Source organism: Brienomyrus brachyistius, chromosome 20 (genome assembly GCF_023856365.1).
Source record: "Brienomyrus brachyistius isolate T26 chromosome 20, BBRACH_0.4, whole genome shotgun sequence".
In the NCBI taxonomy this organism is placed as follows: Eukaryota; Metazoa; Chordata; class Actinopteri; order Osteoglossiformes; family Mormyridae; genus Brienomyrus; species Brienomyrus brachyistius.
Window position 1 is genome coordinate 18,356,200 of NC_064552.1, and position 19,463 is coordinate 18,375,662.

Genomic DNA, 19,463 nt, shown 5'->3' on the forward strand with positions numbered 1-19,463 from the left:
TCTTCACTGCATAATTGATGTCAAAATGTGGGAAATATGTGGTTGTATAAATGAATGCGTTAAAGTAGGTTAATGATTCTGTGCTGTCTAAATTGTATAGAAAATTTCTACATATAGCCAAACAAATCTCCTCCTGTCTGAAAAGGCGTAGAAAACGCAATTTAGCCACTAAAACTTTACAGTTTTTGTGAGGGACAGTCGAATTCTCTCGTTAAGTTTTTTGTGATCCTGCACCTACACTTTAAAACTCGTTTCAGTGCTGCCACAGGGCGTGTTTTGCCCCGATCAGTGTTTTGCCCCGGGGCCTTGTGTGCAGTTGTTCCGCCACTGACTACAGTAGTCAGTTCCAGTGTGTTTTTTAATTATTGATTTAAGAAGTGAAAATTTCAGCATGTTTCTAATCTGTACCGGTGCTCAAAAGGTTGCCAGATCAAATTCTGTTGCCGACTGAGTGCTCATATAACGATTGGGCTCTTGAGCAAGGCTCTTATTACCAGATACTGTAAATGGGCAACTCTGCACTCTGACCCCCAGCTTTGCTCACTTGCCTCTCATAGGTGACTACAGGAATTCCGTGTACTTGTACAAGTTGCTAAATAAATAATCAGAATCACAAAATTTTGTCTGCTCTGTCATCCTGCACTTCATTTTTCTCTTCTGCAGGACCCATTGAAGAGACTGCCGGACCCCTTTATGAAGCATAGGCGGCTGCACAGGTATCAAAATGGAAGCACTTCATCTGTCTGAACAAAACATGAAGGCCAAGATAGAGGGGGGCTTCAGTGCACAGGCTGAAGCCCAGCAGCTTCCCTTGCAAAATCACAGAAAATGGTGAAGGGGTCTCTGACCATGTTAGTATGCCTTTGCTGATACGCTTAGGTTAGCTTGCAGAAATATTTCCTGAGCACATGGAGGAGATTCAGTTCCTGTCTGCTGTGTAATAACGCATGGTTTCAGTATGAAAAGACCTTTTGAGGAGCAGTACATCCATCCATTTTCCAAACCGCTTATCCTACTGGGTTGCGGGGGGTCCGGAGCCTATCGAGGAAGCAATGGGCACGAGGCAGGGAACAACCCAGGATGGGGGGCCATCCCATCGCAGGGCACACTCACACACCATTCACTCACACATGCACACCTGGGGAGAACATGGGGAGAACATGCAAACTCCACACACGTGTGACCCAGGCGGAGACTCGAACCCGGGTCTCAGAGGTGTGAGGCAACAGTGCTAACCACTGCACCACCATGCCGCCCCAGGAGCAGTACAATGTAGGCAAATGTCATAATCACAGTTATTTGAGTCAATATTGAGTTCATGATTATTTAACGCAATTACTCATTGACTTTGGAAATGTATTTATTTGAACTTAAAAAAATAAGTTTTTTTAACAGTGAATTTACTTGAACCCTAAATATAATTCAACTAATAAACAAATAAAAAGAGGCTGGATAGGGGTGCCCCGGATTTATAATGCAGAATTAAATGGAAACATCATTGATAATTGAAATGCTGCACAATCGTTTTATCTTGATTTCTTTGTTTTGATAATCGTTGGAAGCCAAAGATTGTAACTATTTAAATTAAAATTAAAAATGTGATTAATGCCCAGCCCTAGTACAATGTCATGAACATACAGCAGTAATGCTCACAGTGCTGTTACCTGACCTCTCCTGTGTCTCAGGTCTCCAACATGAGTTAATGTGAATTAAATATTAATGCCGTTAGTATGGCTGAGCCTAATCTGTGGTCATTGTCCTTCCTCTTTTTCTGTGCCGTGGTGCTGAATGTCATTTAGGAGGGATAACTGCATTGCTTTTTAATTTTAAGTAAAGTAATCACTGAATATGTTCATGCTAAAATGGCTTATTTTGAAGGGAACACAGCTATGTGCAACACAACTGGGTAGCACTTAAGCATGAAATAATATTGTTTTGTTGTGGTATTCCATTATTATACACAAAGAATACTTCTATGACAGAATTTAACTGAATAATCAGTGACTGATATCTGTAGTCACTAATTGATCTTTATAATATTATTCTGTTTTATATTAAAGGAAGTTGAACTGAAGTGAAATATATAGATACGTTATAGATGCACTATGTTGTAATAAGGAGAAAAATATGACTGATTTTTAAAAAAGAATCTCTCTATAAAATACTCATTATTATTTTTCTTCGTTTTCTCTTTCAGTGTTCTCAGATCGGTTGGAACAAGGCAAAAGACAAATGAATCACAGTGCAGCAGGATTCCGCAATTGCTTTCCGGGCCAGAAAAACACACAATTTGCAGATTTCCCTGCTCAGGCGTATCTTAATCAGTTAATTGCCAGGTTTAGTAGGTGTGTTTGGGCAGGGAAATCTGCAAACTGTATTGGATTCTGGCTCTCCAAGTCCAGAACCGGGGAACCCTACAGTACTGCTTTTCAAGAGAAGCCACCATTCTTCATCACTAAGAGCCCTGTTTGTAGGTGACCTTTTCATTCTAGCTGTTCATAACCTCTTGGATAGCACACCCATCTGTAACATTGTTAGACTGTTACTGACCCTTAGGACAGCATTTAGAGGTGTTCTGTGTGTTGGGGGAGTGTCTGATCACCACCTAAAGCTGGTCGCTTTGCCGAGGCTAGGAAGTGGAGGTGAAACCCCACTGTAATTTGCCTACACTTTAATAGGGTTTTCTGTCTAGTGCATTGAAAGCAGATATAGTAAGTCCTCACATCAGCATATGCATTTATTTATCTGTATGAAAACGGTGAATTATTTAATAGTAGCTCACATAGACTGTGTTCAGATATTCACAGCCCCCTTTTCATGGAAGTAGCCCGTTTGTGAACCTGTCTATGTTCATTTGCCACAGATTTACTCGTTAAATTGCCCATAGGAGAAATGTGGAGGTGAAGGTGGAGGATGTCAGGGGATTAGGCATTAAAACTTGTGTAAATAAAGAGCTTCCTTCACAGAAACTGCTTATTCTGATACTATATAGAGGTCAGGAAAAGTAAGTGTTATTTATGTATGGGTTTTTTTTTTTTACAAAAAAAATAAATAAATTATATTATCCTAATTATTAATGAGATTTTTTTCTATGTTGGTAGATAAAACTGCTTTATAAGTGTGTAAATATGAAGTTTTGGAAACACTTTTTGGTCATATCGTTTGCTACTTCTGACACATTGAATGAACTCTCTTCTGATGGAAAATGCTTTTGTATCATTCGGTTTTGGCAAGAAATGTTTTTATAATTATTTATGTCATTGATTAGTCCAATTAAAGGGGTAACAGGGCTTTCAGGCAAATGTACTGACATTTTTAATAATTAAACTTCTAAAAAAATTGTGACAGCAAAATTATTATTATTATTGATGCTGTTTTTATCACTAAATATAGAATATTTTATGCTAAATAAAAACTCAGACACACTACTTTTTGGTAGTTTTTGTAAAGGTAAATTTGTTAAATCCAGCTGCTGTTGATTTTTCAGATTGTACATTTAACAAATTGTACATTTAACAATTCCATTTTTCCATTTTGATCTTTCAGTTTGTTGTTTTCATTCCAGATGAAGCTGAGTGCCCTTTTCACATTTTCCACAGGCTTTTGTTCTGAATGTTGAAGCACACTCACATTATTTCCAAGTGTTTTTAATGTCCATAAAAATGTGTGTTTGATCTAATTTCGTTTTTGCTCAAAATTCCTTTTTGCTGAATATGATTGTCCTGATGAAGTCATTACACACATGAATAAAATACTTCTGTCACAGAGGGTGGTTTTTGTGGCTTTGCTCTTCTAGGGTTGTGGGTTGACTCTGTGTGTGAAGTTTGCATGTTCTTCCCACTCCGTTTGTCTTAACCGAAAAACACATAATTAGGTGAATTGGAGTGGAAAGGCTGTGTAGTAGGCTATATGATAGTCTGTGGCTGTGCGTATGTTACATGTCCTGCCATCCAGGATGAGCCCTGCCTGTATTACTTGGGATAGGCTCCAGCAAGGGCAATTTTAAGATTTGAACCTTAATAAGGTTGGCACTTTCAATCAGAACAAATACTTAACCCACCCCCTCCCATTTGGCAACAGTGGTTACGAAATGGATACAAAAATACAAATTCTTAGTAAATGGATTTACAAAACTAACTGTCAGGGGGCCTGACAATCGCCTATGGGCTCCAGACTCACTGTGTAATATATGATACGTTATAATTTAAACATCGAGCCTCTTTATGGATCAAATTTAGAGGAGCTCCAGTACCCTGCCCTCTGTCTGCCCCCGACAGCTCCCTTATCCTGCCCTCTATCTGCCCCCGACAGCTCCCTTACCCTCCCCTCTATCTGCCCCCGACAGCTCCCGTAGCCTCCCCTCTATCTGCCCCCGACAGCTCCCTTACCCTGCCCTCTATCTGCCCCTGACAGCTCCCTTACCCTCCCCTCTATCTGCCCCAGACAGCTCCCGTAGCCTCCCCTCTATCTGCCCCCGACAGCTCCCTTACCCTGCCCTCTATCTGCCCCTGACAGCTCCCTTACCCTCCCCTCTATCTGCCCCAGACAGCTCCCGTACCTTCCCCTCTATCTGCCCCCGACAGCTCCCTTACCCTGCCCTCTGTCTGCCCCCGACAGCTCCCGTAGCCTCCCCTCCGTCTGCCCCCGACAGCTCCTGTACCTTCCCCTCTATCTGCCCCCGACAGCTCCCTTACCCTGCCCTCTGTCTGCCCCCGACAGCTCCCGTACCCTCCTCTCTGTCTACCCCCGACAGCTCCTGTACCTTCCCCTCTATCTGCCCCCGACAGCTCCCTTACCCTGCCCTCTGTCTGCCCCCGACAGCTCCCGTACCCTCCTCTCTGTCTACCCCCGACAGCTCCCCCCTGTCTGCCCCCGACAGCTCCCGTACCCTCCCCTCTGTCTACCCCACACAGCTCCTGTACCTTCCCCTCTATCTGCCCCCGACAGCTCCCTTACCCTGCCCTCTGTCTGCCCCCGACAGCTCCCTTACCCTCCCCTCTGTCTACCCCCGACAGCTCCCGTACCCTCCCCTCTATCTGCTCTGTCCCCGACAGCTCCCGTACCCTCCCCACTATCTACCCCCGACAGCTCCCGTACCCTCCCCTCTATCTGCCCCCGACAGATCCCTTACCCTCCCCTCTATCTGCCCCCGACAGCTCCCGTACCCTCCCCTCCCCTCTGTCTGCCCCCGACAGCTCCCGTACCCTCCCCTCTGTCTGCCCCCGACAGCTCCCGTACCCTCCCCCCTGTCTGCCCCCGACAGCTCCCGTACCCTCCCCTCCGTCTGCCCCCGACAGCTCCCGTACCCTCCCCTCTATCTGCTCTGCCCCCGACAGCTCCCGTACCTTCCCCTCTGTCTGCCCCCAACAGATCCCGTACCCTCCCCTCCGTCTGCCCCCAACAGATCCCGTACCCTCCCCTCCGTCTGCCCCCGACAGCTCCCGTACCCTCCCCTCCCCTCTGTCTGCCCTCGACAGCTCCCGTACCCTCCCCTCCCCTCTGTCTGCCCCCGACAGCTCCCTTACCCTCCCCTCTATCTGCCCCCGACAGCTCCCGTACCCTCCCCTCCGTCTGCCCCCGACAGCTCCCTTACCCTCCCCTCCGTCTGCCCCCGACAGCTCCCTTACCCTCCCCTCCGTCTGCCCCCGACAGCTACCTTACCCTCCCCTCCGTCTGCCCCCGACAGCTCCCGTACCCTCCCCTCTATCTGCTCTGCCCCCGACAGCTCCCGTACCTTCCCCTCTGTCTGCCCCCAACAGATCCCGTACCCTCCCCTCCGTCTGCCCCCAACAGATCCCGTACCCTCCCCTCCCCTCTGTCTGCCCCCGACAGCTCCCTTATCCTGCCCTCTATCTGCCCCCGACAGCTCCCTTACCCTCCCCTCTATCTGCCCCCGACAGCTCCCGTAGCCTCCCCTCTATCTGCCCCCGACAGCTCCCTTACCCTGCCCTCTATCTGCCCCTGACAGCTCCCTTACCCTCCCCTCTATCTGCCCCAGACAGCTCCCGTAGCCTCCCCTCTATCTGCCCCCGACAGCTCCCTTACCCTGCCCTCTATCTGCCCCTGACAGCTCCCTTACCCTCCCCTCTATCTGCCCCAGACAGCTCCCGTACCTTCCCCTCTATCTGCCCCCGACAGCTCCCTTACCCTGCCCTCTGTCTGCCCCCGACAGCTCCCGTAGCCTCCCCTCCGTCTGCCCCCGACAGCTCCTGTACCTTCCCCTCTATCTGCCCCCGACAGCTCCCTTACCCTGCCCTCTGTCTGCCCCCGACAGCTCCCGTACCCTCCTCTCTGTCTACCCCCGACAGCTCCTGTACCTTCCCCTCTATCTGCCCCCGACAGCTCCCTTACCCTGCCCTCTGTCTGCCCCCGACAGCTCCCGTACCCTCCTCTCTGTCTACCCCCGACAGCTCCCCCCTGTCTGCCCCCGACAGCTCCCGTACCCTCCCCTCTGTCTACCCCCGACAGCTCCTGTACCTTCCCCTCTATCTGCCCCCGACAGCTCCCTTACCCTGCCCTCTGTCTGCCCCCGACAGCTCCCGTACCCTCCTCTCTGTCTACCCCCGACAGCTCCCCCCTGTCTGCCCCCGACAGCTCCCGTACCCTCCCCTCTGTCTACCCCCGACAGCTCCTGTACCTTCCCCTCTGTCTGCCCCCGACAGCTCCCTTACCCTCCCCTCTGTCTACCCCCGACAGCTCCCGTACCCTCCCCTCTATCTGCTCTGTCCCCGACAGCTCCCGTACCCTCCCCACTATCTACCCCCGACAGCTCCCGTACCCTCCCCTCTATCTGCCCCCGACAGATTCCTTACCCTCCCCTCTGTCTGCCCCCGACAGCTCCCGTACCCTCCCCTCTGTCTGCCCCCGACAGCTCCCGTACCCTCCCCCCTGTCTGCCCCCGACAGCTCCCGTACCCTCCCCTCCGTCTGCCCCCGACAGCTCCCGTACCCTCCCCTCTATCTGCTCTGCCCCCGACAGCTCCCGTACCTTCCCCTCTGTCTGCCCCCAACAGATCCCGTACCCTCCCCTCCGTCTGCCCCCAACAGATCCCGTACCCTCCCCTCCGTCTGCCCCCAACAGATCCCGTACCCTCCCCTCCGTCTGCCCCCGACAGCTCCCGTACCCTCCCTTCTATCTGCTCTGCCCCCGACAGCTCCCGTACCTTCCCCTCTGTCTGCCCCCAACAGATCCCGTACCCTCCCCTCCGTCTGCCCCCAACAGATCCCGTACCCTCCCCTCCGTCTGCCCCCGACAGCTCCCGTACCCTCCCCTCCCCTCTGTCTGCCCTCGACAGCTCCCGTACCCTCCCCTCCCCTCCCCTCTGTCTGCCCCCGACAGCTCCCGTACCCTCCCCTCCGTCTGCCCCCGACAGCTCCCTTACCCTCCCCTCCGTCTGCCCCCGACAGCTCCCTTACCCTCCCCTCCATCTGCCCCCGACAGCTACCTTACCCTCCCCTCCGTCTGCCCCCGACAGCTCCCGTACCCTCCCTTCTATCTGCTCTGCCCCCGACAGCTCCCGTACCTTCCCCTCTGTCTGCCCCCAACAGATCCCGTACCCTCCCCTCCGTCTGCCCCCAACAGATCCCGTACCCTCCCCTCCGTCTGCCCCCGACAGCTCCCGTACCCTCCCCTCCCCTCTGTCTGCCCTCGACAGCTCCCGTACCCTCCCCTCCCCTCCCCTCTGTCTGCCCCCGACAGCTCCCGTACCCTCCCCTCCGTCTGCCCCCGACAGCTCCCTTACCCTCCCCTCCGTCTGCCCCCGACAGCTCCCTTACCCTCCCCTCCATCTGCCCCCGACAGCTACCTTACCCTCCCCTCCGTCTGCCCCCGACAGCTCCCGTACCCTCCCCACTATCTACCCCCGACAGCTCCCGTACCCTGCCCTCTATCTGCCCCCGACAGATCCCTTACCGTCCCCTCTATCTGCCCCCGACAGCTCCCGTACCCTCCCCTCCCCTCTGTCTGCCCCCGACAGCTCCCGTACCCTCCCCTCTGTCTGCCCCCGACAGCTCCCGTACCCTCCCCCCTGTCTGCCCCCGACAGCTCCCGTACCTTCCCCTCTGTCTGCCCCCGACAGCTCCCTTACCCTGCCCTCTGTCTGCCCCCGACAGCTCCCGTATCCTCCCCACTATCTACCCCCGACAGCTCCCGTACCCTCCCCTCTATCTGCCCCCGACAGATCCCTTACCCTCCCCTCTATCTGCCCCCGACAGCTCCCGTACCCTCCCCTCCCCTCTGTCTGCCCCCGACAGCTCCCGTACCCTCCCCCCTGTCTGCCCCCGACAGCTCCCGTACCCTCCCCTCCGTCTGCCCCCGACAGCTCCCGTACCCTCCCCTCTATCTGCTCTGCCCCCGACAGCTCCCGTACCTTCCCCTCTGTCTGCCCCCAACAGATCCCGTACCCTCCCCTCCGTCTGCCCCCAACAGATCCCGTACCCTCCCCTCCGTCTGCCCCCGACAGCTCCCGTACCCTCCCCTCTATCTGCTCTGCCCCCGACAGCTCCCGTACCTTCCCCTCTGTCTGCCCCCGACAGCTCCCTTACCCTGCCCTCTGTCTGCCCCCGACAGCTCCCGTACCCTCCCCACTATCTACCCCCGACAGCTCCCGTACCCTCCCCTCTATCTGCCCCCGACAGATCCCTTACCCTCCCCTCTATCTGCCCCCGACAGCTCCCGTACCCTCCCCTCCCCTCTGTCTGCCCCCGACAGCTCCCGTACCCTCCCCTCTGTCTGCCCCCGACAGCTCCCGTACCCTCCCCCCTGTCTGCCCCCGACAGCTCCCGTACCCTCCCCTCCGTCTGCCCCCGACAGCTCCCGTACCCTCCCCTCTATCTGCTCTGCCCCCGACAGCTCCCGTACCTTCCCCTCTGTCTGCCCCCAACAGATCCCGTACCCTCCCCTCCGTCTGCCCCCGACAGCTCCCGTACCCTCCCCTCTATCTGCTCTGCCCCCGACAGCTCCCGTACCTTCCCCTCTGTCTGCCCCCAACAGATCCCGTACCCTCCCCTCCGTCTGCCCCCAACAGATCCCGTACCCTCCCCTCCCCTCTGTCTGCCCTCGACAGCTCCCGTACCCTCCCCTCCGTCTGCCCCCGACAGCTCCCTTACCCTCCCCTCCGTCTGCCCCCGACAGCTCCCTTACCCTCCCCTCCATCTGCCCCCGACAGCTACCTTACCCTCCCCTCCGTCTGCCCCCGACAGCTCCCGTACCCTCCCCTCTATCTGCTCTGCCCCCGACAGCTCCCGTACCTTCCCCTCTGTCTGCCCCCAACAGATCCCGTACCCTCCCCTCCGTCTGCCCCCAACAGATCCCGTACCCTCCCCTCCGTCTGCCCCCGACAGCTCCCGTACCCTCCCCTCCCCTCTGTCTGCCCCCGACAGCTCCCTTATCCTGCCCTCTATCTGCCCCCGACAGCTCCCTTACCCTCCCCTCTATCTGCCCCCGACAGCTCCCGTAGCCTCCCCTCTATCTGCCCCCGACAGCTCCCTTATCCTGCCCTCTATCTGCCCCTGACAGCTCCCTTACCCTCCCCTCTATCTGCCCCAGACAGCTCCCATAGCCTCCCCTCTATCTGCCCCCGACAGCTCCCTTACCCTGCCCTCTATCTGCCCCTGACAGCTCCCTTACCCTCCCCTCTATCTGCCCCAGACAGCTCCCGTACCTTCCCCTCTATCTGCCCCCGACAGCTCCCTTACCCTGCCCTCTGTCTGCCCCCGACAGCTCCCGTAGCCTCCCCTCCGTCTGCCCCCGACAGCTCCTGTACCTTCCCCTCTATCTGCCCCCGACAGCTCCCTTACCCTGCCCTCTGTCTGCCCCCGACAGCTCCCGTACCCTCCTCTCTGTCTACCCCCGACAGCTCCTGTACCTTCCCCTCTATCTGCCCCCGACAGCTCCCTTACCCTGCCCTCTGTCTGCCCCCGACAGCTCCCGTACCCTCCTCTCTGTCTACCCCCGACAGCTCCCCCCTGTCTGCCCCCGACAGCTCCCGTACCCTCCCCTCTGTCTACCCCCGACAGCTCCTGTACCTTCCCCTCTATCTGCCCCCGACAGCTCCCTTACCCTGCCCTCTGTCTGCCCCCGACAGCTCCCGTACCCTCCTCTCTGTCTACCCCCGACAGCTCCCCCCTGTCTGCCCCCGACAGCTCCCGTACCCTCCCCTCTGTCTACCCCCGACAGCTCCTGTACCTTCCCCTCTATCTGCCCCCGACAGATTCCTTACCCTCCCCTCTGTCTGCCCCCGACAGCTCCCGTACCCTCCCCTCCGTCTGCCCCCGACAGCTCCCGTACCCTCCCCTCCGTCTGCCCCCGACAGCTCCCGTACCCTCCCCTCTATCTGCTCTGCCCCCGACAGCTCCCGTACCTTCCCCTCTGTCTGCCCCCAACAGATCCCGTACCCTCCCCTCCGTCTGCCCCCAACAGATCCCGTACGCTCCCCTCCGTCTGCCCCCAACAGATCCCGTACCCTCCCCTCCGTCTGCCCCCGACAGCTCCCGTACCCTCCCCTCTATCTGCTCTGCCCCCGACAGCTCCCGTACCTTCCCCTCCGTCTGCCCCCAACAGATCCCGTACCCTCCCCTCCGTCTGCCCCCGACAGCTCCCGTACCCTCCCCTCCCCTCTGTCTGCCCTCGACAGCTCCCGTACCCTCCCCTCCCCTCTGTCTGCCCCCGACAGCTCCCTTACCCTCCCCTCTATCTGCCCCCGACAGCTCCCGTACCCTCCCCTCCGTCTGCCCCCGACAGCTCCCTTACCCTCCCCTCCGTCTGCCCCCGACAGCTCCCTTACCCTCCCCTCCATCTGCCCCCGACAGCTACCTTACCCTCCCCTCCGTCTGCCCCCGACAGCTCCCGTACCCTCCCCTCTATGTGCTCTGCCCCCGACAGCTCCCGTACCTTCCCCTCTGTCTGCCCCCAACAGATCCCGTACCCTCCCCTCTGTCTGCCCCCGACAGCTCCCGTACCCTCCCCTCCCCTCTGTCTGCCCTCGACAGCTCCCGTACCCTCCCCTCCCCTCTGTCTGCCCCCGACAGCTCCCGTACCCTCCCCTCTGTCTGCCCCCGACAGCTCCCGTACCCTCCCCTCCCCTCTGTCTGCCACCGACAGCTCCCTTACCCTCCCCTCTGTCTGCCCCCGACAGCTCCCGTACCCTCCCCTCCCCTCTGTCTGCCACCGACAGCTCCCTTACCCTCCCCTCTGTCTGCCCCCGACAGCTCCCATACCCTCCCCTCCCCTCTGTCTGCCACCGACAGCTCCCTTACCCTCCCCTCTGTCTGCCCCTGACAGCTCCCGTAGCCTCCCCTCTGTCTGCCCCCGACAGCTCCCGTACCCTCCCCTCCCCTCTATCTGCCGCCGACAGCTCCCTTACCCTACCCTCTATCTGCCCCCGACAGCTCCCATACCCTCCCCTCCCCTCTGTCTGCCCCCGACAGCTCCCGTACCCTCCCCTCCCCTCTGTCTGCCACCGACAGCTCCCTTACCCTCCCCTCTGTCTGCCCCCGACAGCTCCCGTAGCCTCCCCTCTGTCTGCCCCCGACAGCTCCCGTAGCCTCCCCTCTGTCTGCCCCCGACAGCTCCCGTAGCCTCCCCTCTGTCTGCCCCCGACAGCTCCCGTAGCCTCCCCTCTGTCTGCCCCCGACAGCTCCCGTACCCTCCCCTCTGTCTGCCCCCGACAGCTCCCGTACCCTCCCCTCTGTCTGCCCCCGACAGCTCCCTTACCCTCCCCTCTGTCTGCCCCCGACAGCTCCCTTACCCTCCCCTCTGTCTGCCCCCGACAGCTCCCTTACCCTCCCCTCTATCTGCCCCCGACAGCTCCCTTACCCTCCCCTCTATCTGCCCCCGACAGCTCCCGTAGTGTCCCCTCTATCTGCCCCAGACAGCTCCCTTACCCTCCCCTCTATCTACCCCCGACAGCTCCCTTACCCTCCCCTCTGTCTGCCCCCGACAGCACAGTCACTTTCTGTATCAGATGCTTTCTATCTAAATCACTTATAGCTCATAAATCTATAAAAGATATTTATGCTTTTATAGTATCAATGAAAATCCAGAATAATGCATTAAATTACAAATTAAAAAAAATCGAACAATGGCACTGGACTTAGAAAAACCAGTATTCTATACAGAGAATATTGATCTCTAATTCTCAGTGACCACTTGCCACATTTCAATAAGTTACCCACAAAGGTTAAACATGACCATTTTGGTCTTAGACAATTGCTTGGCAAAATAGAAAATACTTCTAATTTTAACATACACATACACACACATAAACATGGGAATGTGTTAGGCATTTACAAAAAAACACATGCTGTTTGGCTTAAAATCTCATGTCATTGGTGAAATCTTTTTTTAAAGCCATGACAAATCAGACTTTCACATATAAACTTTGTACAAAAACCAGTTTTCTCCTTTTTTCCATCAATGTATCTCATAAAACAATCACCCCAAACCAATGCGGTTTCCAGGATAAAATCCATTAGATATCAAAGCTTTCGCCAAGCTTTGACTAGAGATTTCACCCCAAAGAAAGTGTATACTTAAAATGAAAGACATCAGACAAAAACACTCTTGCAGGGTCTTTGAAAAAAAAAAAGTATTTTCGCTGAACAATGAGAAACGGCAATAACAAGGGCTTGTGATTCCCAGATACGAACCGCAGACAAACAGACAAACGACTCCAGAATCTCATGTCAGAGCCGACCTGCACTGCCAGGGTTCTGATTATTCATGTTTACTACTTTAACAGTCACAACTTGAGCTGAAGTACAGGGTTTGATGATTAAAATTAATTGTTTATTAAATAATAGTAAAGGGAATGCTGAGTCATCCTGTTTCACAGACCCGTAAGGCAGTGATGCATAAAAATCCATTATTTTAACAATTTCATGAATATGTATCATATCCCCACAGCCGTCCTTAAATGCAAAGGAGTAGCTCAGTATGTGTGAATGTGTGTTTAATGGCTGGGCTCCCTGACAGGCTTTGTGCAGAAGGGTTAAAAGTCTTTGACTGAGACACCCTCCAACATCCCCTTAAACAGTCCAGTATAAAGTTCATATTACTTGATGTTTAGCATCTTTAAACACACATTTAGTGATTTACAAACCATGAGTCAGGATTCAGCCATATTACCACCCACCCCAGTACAGCTCAAAGCATTAGTTTTGAATGTCTTCCTTTCCCCACAGGCACCTTGGTTAAATATTTGATCAACATCAGTCTAAAGAAAGCATGGAAATCAGACATTACGTGCAGTAATAATACATGACAATTCAGTCTGGATAAAGCAAAACTGAAAAGATGGATTGCTTTCAATTTCCCAAGGAAACACTGATGTACCTGCCGAACATTAACCTTAAAATACAGGTGGGCCAGTCACTGTGCTTTCAACGTAAAAGATGAACAATGACTTGGCTGAAAGACGTCACTTAAATACAATACCTTATATTCAGTGGCTTTTGAAATTTTGAGTTGAAACTCGGGCCTTTTTAAAGCAATCATAAGGTCTGCGTTGCAGTATAAAGATATGCTCACATAAATAATATGCTGTAATGACATAATATGTACTACATTTGGAGATTAAACGTCCAAGAAGCACCAAACTTGTAAAAATGCAGAGTGTACCTGAACAGATGGTTTTAATAAGCTGTATGCTCTATCATGGGGGGAGGGGGTCTGATATTTCAAAACCAGCAATATAAACAGCGGAACTTTATTTTTCTCAAAAACAAGTAATACAAAAATCCACACATAAAACACTAAGATACTTAGTCCGCTATAGAGAAAAATAGGTTATGTGTGTACACAAAATTAAACTGCCTCTTAGGGTATGCACTACACATAAACAGAAGCTGTTTAATAAAGAATGATGCTGTAAGAGTTTGAGGGAAAGAGGCCTCAGCGCAGCCCGGGCCTGCCTCAGAGACCCTCAACCTTCTCTATATACACTGTAGCTGGCACTGTTTGGAAGGCTGAAAGGGACACCGACACAGGAACGGCCAGGGAGATGCCCTCGCTTTCTGTGGAGGCTGGCAGACCCGTGTCGGGTGTTGATGTAGACGTCAGGGCCTGTTCAATTTGGGTGCGGGCCTGAGCAGGAGAGGGTAGCGAGTCTTGGTGAGTGTGCAAGTGTTTCCGGAGATAGGCTGCAAACAGAAAGGCCTTGCCGCAGTGCTGGCACACGTGAGGCCGGTTCGTGGAGTGGATACGCTGGTGTTTGCGCAGACCGGCCTTGTTCATGAAGCCTTTCCCACAGCTCTCGCAGACATGAGGGCGGAGCAGCGGGTGCGAGCGTTCGTGGGCACGCAGCTCAGAGAGCTGGCTGAACTCGGCCTGGCAGAGCGTGCACACGTGCTGACCCATGGGCAGAGCAACTGTCGCGGATGATGGAGGAGGGACGGCGTGGAGGCTCTCATGAGCTTGGACTTCCTCCCACGTGCCAAAGGTCACGTCACAGTGGGAGCAGGAAAACTGGGGCAGGGTGGTGGGAGTTGAGAGCGAGATGGAGAAAGGCTGCACAGTGGCGGGGCTCTGACCAGGCTGTGGCTGCTCCGGGGTACGCTCAGCCAGGTGCGTCCGCTCGTGCTTGCGCAGGCTGGATGAGACCACAAATGCCTTGAAGCAGAGGCCGCACTTGAAGGGCCGCTCTCCCGAATGCACCCGCCGGTGCTTGTTCAAGCTGGAGCGCTCAGCAAAGGACTTGCCGCATTCGGAGCAGGAGAATGGCCGCAGCCCTGTGTGCACCAGCATGTGGCGCCGCAGGTCCCAGGATGCCACAAAGGCCTTGTCGCAACTCTGGCACTTATACGGCCGCTGTCCAGAGTGAACCCTCTGATGCACCGCCAGATCAGCCGGCTGCCGGAAGCGCTTAGTGCACTTATCACAGGGGTACGGCTTAAAGCCCGAGTGCGCCCTCTGGTGGCGGCGAAAACTGGAGGGATCGGAGAACATCTTTCCGCACTGTGGGCATAGGAACGGCTTCTCGCCGGAGTGTGTGCGCAGATGAGACTGGTAGGATGAGAGCTGTGTGAAGCCCTTGCCACATTGCTCACACTGGTAGGGCTTACTCTGTGAGTGAATGCGCACATGGCAGGCCAGCGAGGACGAGCGGGAAAAGGCCTTTCCGCAGTCGGAACACAGGTAGGGCTTCTCGCCTGTGTGCGAGCGCTCGTGGTTCTTCAGATCCTTCAGCTCCGTGTACGTCTTGCCGCACTGGCCGCAGGAGTATGGCCGGTGGCCTTGGTGGTTGCGCCGATGCTTGCGGTACACAGAGGGGTCGGCGAAACTCTTGCCACACTCGGCACAGAAGTAAGGCTTCTCTCCTGTGTGGGAGCGCTGGTGTACTTTCAGCTTGGACAGCGTGGGGTAGCTCTTGGAGCAATGAGGGCAGGAGTGCGGCCGCTCCCCACTGTGCTGCGTCATGTGGATGCGCAGGCAGATGGCCTGCATGAAGGCCTTGCCGCACTCCGTGCAGACGAATGGCTTCTCGCCCGTATGAGAGCGCGAGTGGTTGCGCAGCTCCGTGGGCGTCTTGTAAGCCTTGTGGCACTGGTGGCACTGGAAGGGCCGCTGGGAGGAATGGGTGCGCTGGTGTTTGAGCAGCTGTGCCGAGCTGCCAAACGTCTTCTCACACTTGGTGCATGCATGCAGTCTCCCCTCCTTGCCGTGCGCAGACACCTTGTGACTGCGCAGCGCTGAGGGGCTGGGAAAAGCCTCCTTGCAGGCCGAGCATTTATAAGAGTACTTGGCCTTCAGGTGGCGCCCCCTACCTCTCCGTTTCCTAGGTTGCTCTGTTGTCTCTTTTTTTGGTTTCTCCCCCCCTTTGGATTCATCATTTCCAGAAGCTGGAAGGTTATCTTGTCCTGCAAGTGGCAGACTGTCCAGCTGAGAGGAATCCATTTTATTCAAACGAATCTCTTTCTCTCACAGGTCTACAAAATACAAAAAAAGGGTGGAAATGAAATGTGACATTTTAAATTACAGTAAGAGACAGAAATCCATTTACAGTAGGATGGATATGAGAGAATGGGACACACTTCTCATCTCCATCAGTTTCCACTATTTAAAACAAGTTGAAGACAAAACAGGTCAAGTTACAACTGCTGTGCAAAAAAGAGCATAACACTAACTACACCATGAAACTTCGTTATGGTTTTGCCATTTGTAAAAAGCAGCTCCTATTAGTATTTAGGGAGCGCTTGACACATAATCTACACATTACTGGACATCTCAAGGCAGAGCAGGGTGGTTTAGCCGGTGGCCGTATTGCCTCTTTAAAACTGCTTGGTATTTTTGTGAACGCGCTGTGCACAAATAACAAAATGGCCGGCGTTAGGACCACAGGGGACAATTGAGCAAAATACACCCCACAGCTTTTAAAGTTAAAAAAACGCATCGCATTAAATACACCACTCCGATTTGTCCTTTATTCGCGGACAAAGGAGATGATACTGATGTTGGAATAAAACCATCCGGCGCCGATGCAGGCAGCAGCCGAGCCCATGACAGCTTCTGCCGGCTGTGCTCAAAATGGCTGGCTTTAGGACCGGCCGAGTCCTGGCGCGGATGGCACTTTAAGCGCCGGTACGGGCGCAGGGGACGCCCCGGCCCCGCCGCCGCCAACACATTGTCTGCTTACCTCGCAGCGCCCGCGGCCCAGTCTGTGTCCTGAGGCTGCCTCCCGGAGAAAACGCGATCTCTGCGGACAGCCCGGCGCTCTCACTCTTGGGTGAAGCAGGCTCCTGCGAGCTGCGGCGGAGGGCCGGAGGGCCGGCTTTAGGACCTGACGGAGAGGGAAAGGGGAGGGGAAACCGATTTTTCACTGCTGGATTATTGTGGTACAAAGTAACAGGCGAGTTCAGGACGGTCCGAATGACACATTTATATGTTACCTTATTTATTATTTAAATGATTCCGTATCATTTAAACTATTTGGATTTTAGCAAAAAGATCAATGTATTCATGTTAATCAAAGGATGCATTTTTTATGTAATAATAATCGACTGCATGTGATCCGATTTGGGGTTTCGGCAGGGATGCCGCCCTTGCTGGCGGTCTGTGAGCTCAGAAACAAACACGATAATACGTCCCGGTTTCATAGCGCTCATAAAGCAGATCGGAGCCGGTGGCAGCTCAGTCTCGGCCGAAAATGCTTGTAGCCGGTATCGATGATAGGGAGTTGTAGCGTGACAGTGCTGAGGTGCCCTTATATCATCCTTAATAACACACTTTTATAACAAATGTCGCAGCATATGTGACGATTATTTACAAGGTTTAGTTTGTTGCCCATGGCTACAGATCTATCCCAGTTACCCCGCCAGCAATGTGTCAAGAGTGTCTCAAACTGCCCCGCGGTCCAGTGCAGAGGACTGACGGCGCATCCAGCCCCTTCATGAGTAGCTAGCACCTTCCCTGGTCTGGTTTGTATTCAACCTGTCCACCATGTGTTTGAAATAAGAGTACCAAACTTGTTGTATTTGTTAAGACAACTTTAAGTGCCCACGACCCCTAAGTGCACAGGTGGTAGTAAGATGGGCAGCGTAGATTTCTTATTTTGTAAAAAAAAAAAAAAAAAGTTACAAAGTGACATAAAACAGTAAGTCATTAAATGAAACTAGGCCTACTCGTGACTGTCGCGGTATATTCATCCATCTTCCAAACCTCATGACTTTGTCAAGTCGTGAGTAGGGGAGCTGGAGCTTGGGGCACAAAGCTGGAGAACATCCTGGACGGGACGCCAGTTCACCGCAGAGCACATATAGGCCTACTGTACGCACACTGTCAGTCACTACGGAAAAATTAGACATCAATTGACTTAATTTCGCGCTTTGTGCAGTGGAAGGGAGCCAGAATGCACGAAGAAAATTCGCACAACATGGGGATTGAATTCGAACCCACCGACCTGGAGTTGTGAAGTGACAGAACTGCCTCCACAGCTGGTGTACGAGTTAGCACTACGTTTGTATCACATACATTTTGCTTTTCGCAAACTGGCATTTATGTACTTGCTCCAGGTGACGCTTTTTGATGATGCCGATTAAGAGCACAATAACTGCTGTAAAATTCCCCCGCGAAGCCAGCTCGACATCTGCAGATAGTCTCTACTGAAATCTGTTAGCTTGTTAAGAATTCACGCTTATATTAAATACAGATAAAGTGTGTTAAAACACGTGTGCTGGTCGGTACTATATTCCAGCCCTGATAAAATATTTACGTAGCGTCAGGTCCGAAATGTAAGAATAGATTTGTATAATTATTCTATGCGTGTTCCTCCCCCACCTGGTTATCGATTATCATTGGCACACTGGCACGGTTACAGTCAGCATACCTCAGTTTTGTCAGCTGGTTCTAATCCGGTTTTGGTTCTTTTGTCTGAGCATGACAGATCGAAAAAATGCGTCGGTCGAGTGCACCGCCTACTTGTAAAATAAGTTCTTGATATTTCTTTGCAGTTTACCGAGATGTTCTTAAGCTATGAATGGAAAACAATATAATGCGCCTTTAGTGGGAGAAATTTACCTGCAGAAATATATTTTAAAATGACAAACCATGCCATCTGTAAAGCATTGAAAGGTAGTGGTGGTGACAAATATAGGTTACTGAATGAATACCTAACAAATATGACACAATATAACCTCATATATTGTGACCCCCTGCTGGAGGACTGAGTGCAGTTTATGCTGCTTTATCAAATTTTATCTGAATCCGGCTTTGAGAGCCACATATAACCCACATTAACACCATTCTGTGGCAAACCAGACGGTCCAGAGTACATAAGTATGTTGAACACAGACTACACAGTGAAGATTGCCTTTGGTTAGAGATAAATATGAGTGTCAGATGTCTGAAAGAATATGAAGGTCTGGTTTGTTGCTTTCAAAGGCTCATTGTAATAAACATCTCATTTTAAAGCTTCATTCCTTGGACTCCTCTGACTTCCTTCCCATCCATCTGAACTAAAAAAAATTATTTTCCCAAAACATTATTGAGATCATCATTGGGATAATGACCAGAGGAGGACATGCATTCTAGAAGGTAGAATCAAAATAGACAGAACACTTTTTAATACAATCCTGTTCATGAATGGACCTCCAGTCACTCAAACTAATTTCATACTCACTTCAAATAACATTCAAAATTACATCCTTCAGTAAGCAAGATGTCCTATTCAGGGTCACTAGGGGGGGCTACAGGCACAAGGCAGGGAACAACCCAGGATGAGGCACCAACCCATCACAGGGCAGACTCACACATGCCCACCTACAGGCAATTTGGTAACTGCTATTAACTTCAGCATGTTTATGGATTGTGGAAGGAAACCAGAGTATCCCATGAGGGCACAGGGGGAGAACATGCAAACTCCACACAGCAGACAATCAAACCCTGGTCCCAGAGGTGGGAGGCAACAGAGCTAAGCACTGCACCACCCCAAACTTTATTATTTTTTTTTTATTCACCTTTATTTAACCAGG

At 52.9% G+C, this 19,463-nt stretch overlaps 2 protein-coding genes across 4 annotated transcripts; one reads left to right on the plus strand and one right to left on the minus strand.

Annotated features, from left to right (window-relative positions):
* The first annotated feature begins 1,248 nt into the window (after window positions 1–1,248).
* On the plus strand, window positions 1,249–11,277 carry LOC125716089 (uncharacterized). Its single transcript, XM_048988325.1, has 19 exons — window positions 1,249–1,276; window positions 4,822–4,918; window positions 5,016–5,161; window positions 5,371–5,443; window positions 5,585–5,730; window positions 6,377–6,439; window positions 6,537–6,633; window positions 6,697–6,774; window positions 7,013–7,192; window positions 7,373–7,552; window positions 7,733–7,873; window positions 8,321–8,505; window positions 8,885–8,996; window positions 9,099–9,346; window positions 9,925–9,987; window positions 10,085–10,181; window positions 10,386–10,565; window positions 10,741–10,920; window positions 11,247–11,277. The coding sequence occupies exons 1-19, from the start codon at window positions 1,249–1,251 to the stop codon at window positions 11,275–11,277; spliced, it is 2,325 nt and encodes a 774-aa protein (XP_048844282.1).
* A 2,414-nt stretch (window positions 11,278–13,691) lies between these two features.
* znf668 (zinc finger protein 668) lies at window positions 13,692–17,702 on the minus strand. Of its 3 annotated transcripts, none has more exons than XM_048986783.1 (3): window positions 17,616–17,702; window positions 16,631–16,774; window positions 13,692–15,923 (listed from the first exon to the last, which is right to left on the minus strand). In XM_048986783.1, exon 3 carries the CDS (start codon window positions 15,889–15,891, stop codon window positions 13,912–13,914), a length of 1,980 nt encoding a protein of 659 aa, XP_048842740.1. In that variant the 5' UTR covers window positions 15,892–15,923; window positions 16,631–16,774; window positions 17,616–17,702; the 3' UTR covers window positions 13,692–13,911. The 3 variants fall into 3 exon arrangements, with proteins under 3 accessions (XP_048842740.1, XP_048842738.1, XP_048842737.1); XM_048986781.1 differs by lacking the exon at window positions 17,616–17,702 and adding an exon at window positions 16,884–17,162; XM_048986780.1 differs by lacking the exon at window positions 17,616–17,702 and having other exon boundaries at window positions 16,631–16,831.
* Between the last annotated feature and the right edge of the window lie 1,761 nt (window positions 17,703–19,463).